This window comes from Cebus imitator, unplaced genomic scaffold (assembly GCF_001604975.1).
Source record: "Cebus imitator isolate Cc_AM_T3 unplaced genomic scaffold, Cebus_imitator-1.0 Scaffold1, whole genome shotgun sequence".
Taxonomy (NCBI): Eukaryota; Metazoa; Chordata; class Mammalia; order Primates; family Cebidae; genus Cebus; species Cebus imitator.
The window spans coordinates 16,640,728-16,642,332 of record NW_016107316.1 but is presented as its reverse complement, the minus strand read 5'-3'; the positions used below and the strand labels follow the sequence as shown (position 1 = coordinate 16,642,332).

General features: G+C 40.4%; 1 protein-coding gene across 1 annotated transcript in view; it reads right to left on the bottom strand.

Annotated features, from left to right (window-relative positions):
* The window catches only part of EFR3B (EFR3 homolog B), a 114,417-nt gene that overhangs the window by 35,197 nt on the left and 77,615 nt on the right, over positions 1–1,605 (bottom strand). Inside the window, exon 6 of the mRNA XM_037737072.1 lies at positions 423–425. Coding sequence (XP_037593000.1) covers positions 423–425 — 3 coding nt within the window. The remainder of the gene's footprint in view (positions 1–422; positions 426–1,605) is intronic.

The window sequence follows — 1,605 nt, the reverse complement described above, 5'->3', positions numbered from 1 at the left end:
GGGCTTACAGGCATGAGCTACCATGCCTGGCCTGTATAGGTAATTTTTTAAATGTTATTAATCTCGTACCCCCAAACAAGTCTAAAAAGTCAGATCCACTATAAGATATATTCTCCATTATTTCACCCTGTATTATTATTTAATTTTTATAAGCATGTTTTGGTTCAAAAAGGATATGGTATTCTTCCTAAAAATATCTAGTTAGTAGACTCTTATGATATTTAGTATTGTCAATTTGTGTCCATATTTAATGACTTAAAAGTTGTTAATAGCTTTTTCTGGATGAAAAGTGGCAGCTTCCATGAACATCATTAATGATTGTAGTGTTTTGTTCTTACAATAATAAATACAACAGCTATTTTCTGTTGACTGAGAGGCTTCCAACCAACAAAGAAAATAAGGAGACCTTTCCTTCCAAACTACACCTAAAATGTATTTGCATATTTAGGAGTGAATATTCTGATATTAGCAATAAGTCCAGGTGATATTGCTGGCACGACTGATGTGGTGATGCAGAAGAGGCACAGTGGTAGGGGCCGGGCGCGGTGGCTCACACCTGTAATCCCAGCACTTTGGGAAGTCGAGGCAGGTGGATCACGAGGTCAAGAGATCGAAACCGTCTTTGCCAACATGGTGAAACCCCATCTCTACTAAAAATAGAAAAATTAGCTGGATATGGTGACATGCATCTGTAATCCCAGCTACTCGGGAGGCTGAGGCAGGAGAATCCTTTGAATTCAGAAGGTGGAGGTTGCAGTGAGCCGAGATCGCGCCATTGCACTCCAGCTTGGGTAACAAGAGCGAAACTCCGTCTCAAAATAAAGAAATAAATAAATAAAATAAAAAAAAAAAGAAAAAATGAAAAAAGGCCAATAATAAAGAGAGAGAAACAAACACACCCTTTGTCCCCAGCATGCAGTGACTGTGCATACATCAGGAGAATGAATGGCCAAACTTTATGTTCACTGGTTTGGGAGTTTGTGGGCCAACAGTTATGAATATCTTAGAAGGCTTTTTTTTTTCTTTGAGTCAGTGTCTCTCTCTGTCATCCAGGTTGGAGCACAGTGGTGTGATCTTGGCTCCCTACAACCTCTGCCTCCTGGGTTCAAGTGATTCTCCCACCTCAGCCTCCCTAGTAGCTGGGACTACAGCTATGATGCCTGGCTAATTTTGTATTTGTAGTAGAGATGGGGTTTTGCCATGTTGGCCAGGCTGGTCTTGAACCTGACCTCAAGTGATCCACCTGCCTCAGCCTCCCAAAGTGCTGGGGTTACAGGCGGGAGCCACTGCACCTGGCCTAGAAGCTTACATAATGTCAGGTACTACCCTAAGACTTGTACATACATCATCGATTTTATTTTTTAAAATGATTCTAAGTTAGAGAGATTTTTATTGTCATTTTATAGACAAAGAGACTGACATCCACATAGTTAAGCAACTTGCGCAAGGCCCTGCAGGAGGGTCACAGTGCCCTGCATCCTGCCGCCTGTCTCCAGGACTTCCTCCCTGAAAACCTTGGGTTTTCATTTTTTGTTTTGTTTTTCAGCTTTATTGAGAAATAATAGACAAATAGAAATTGTTTTTTTTTTTTTTTTTTTTTTTTTT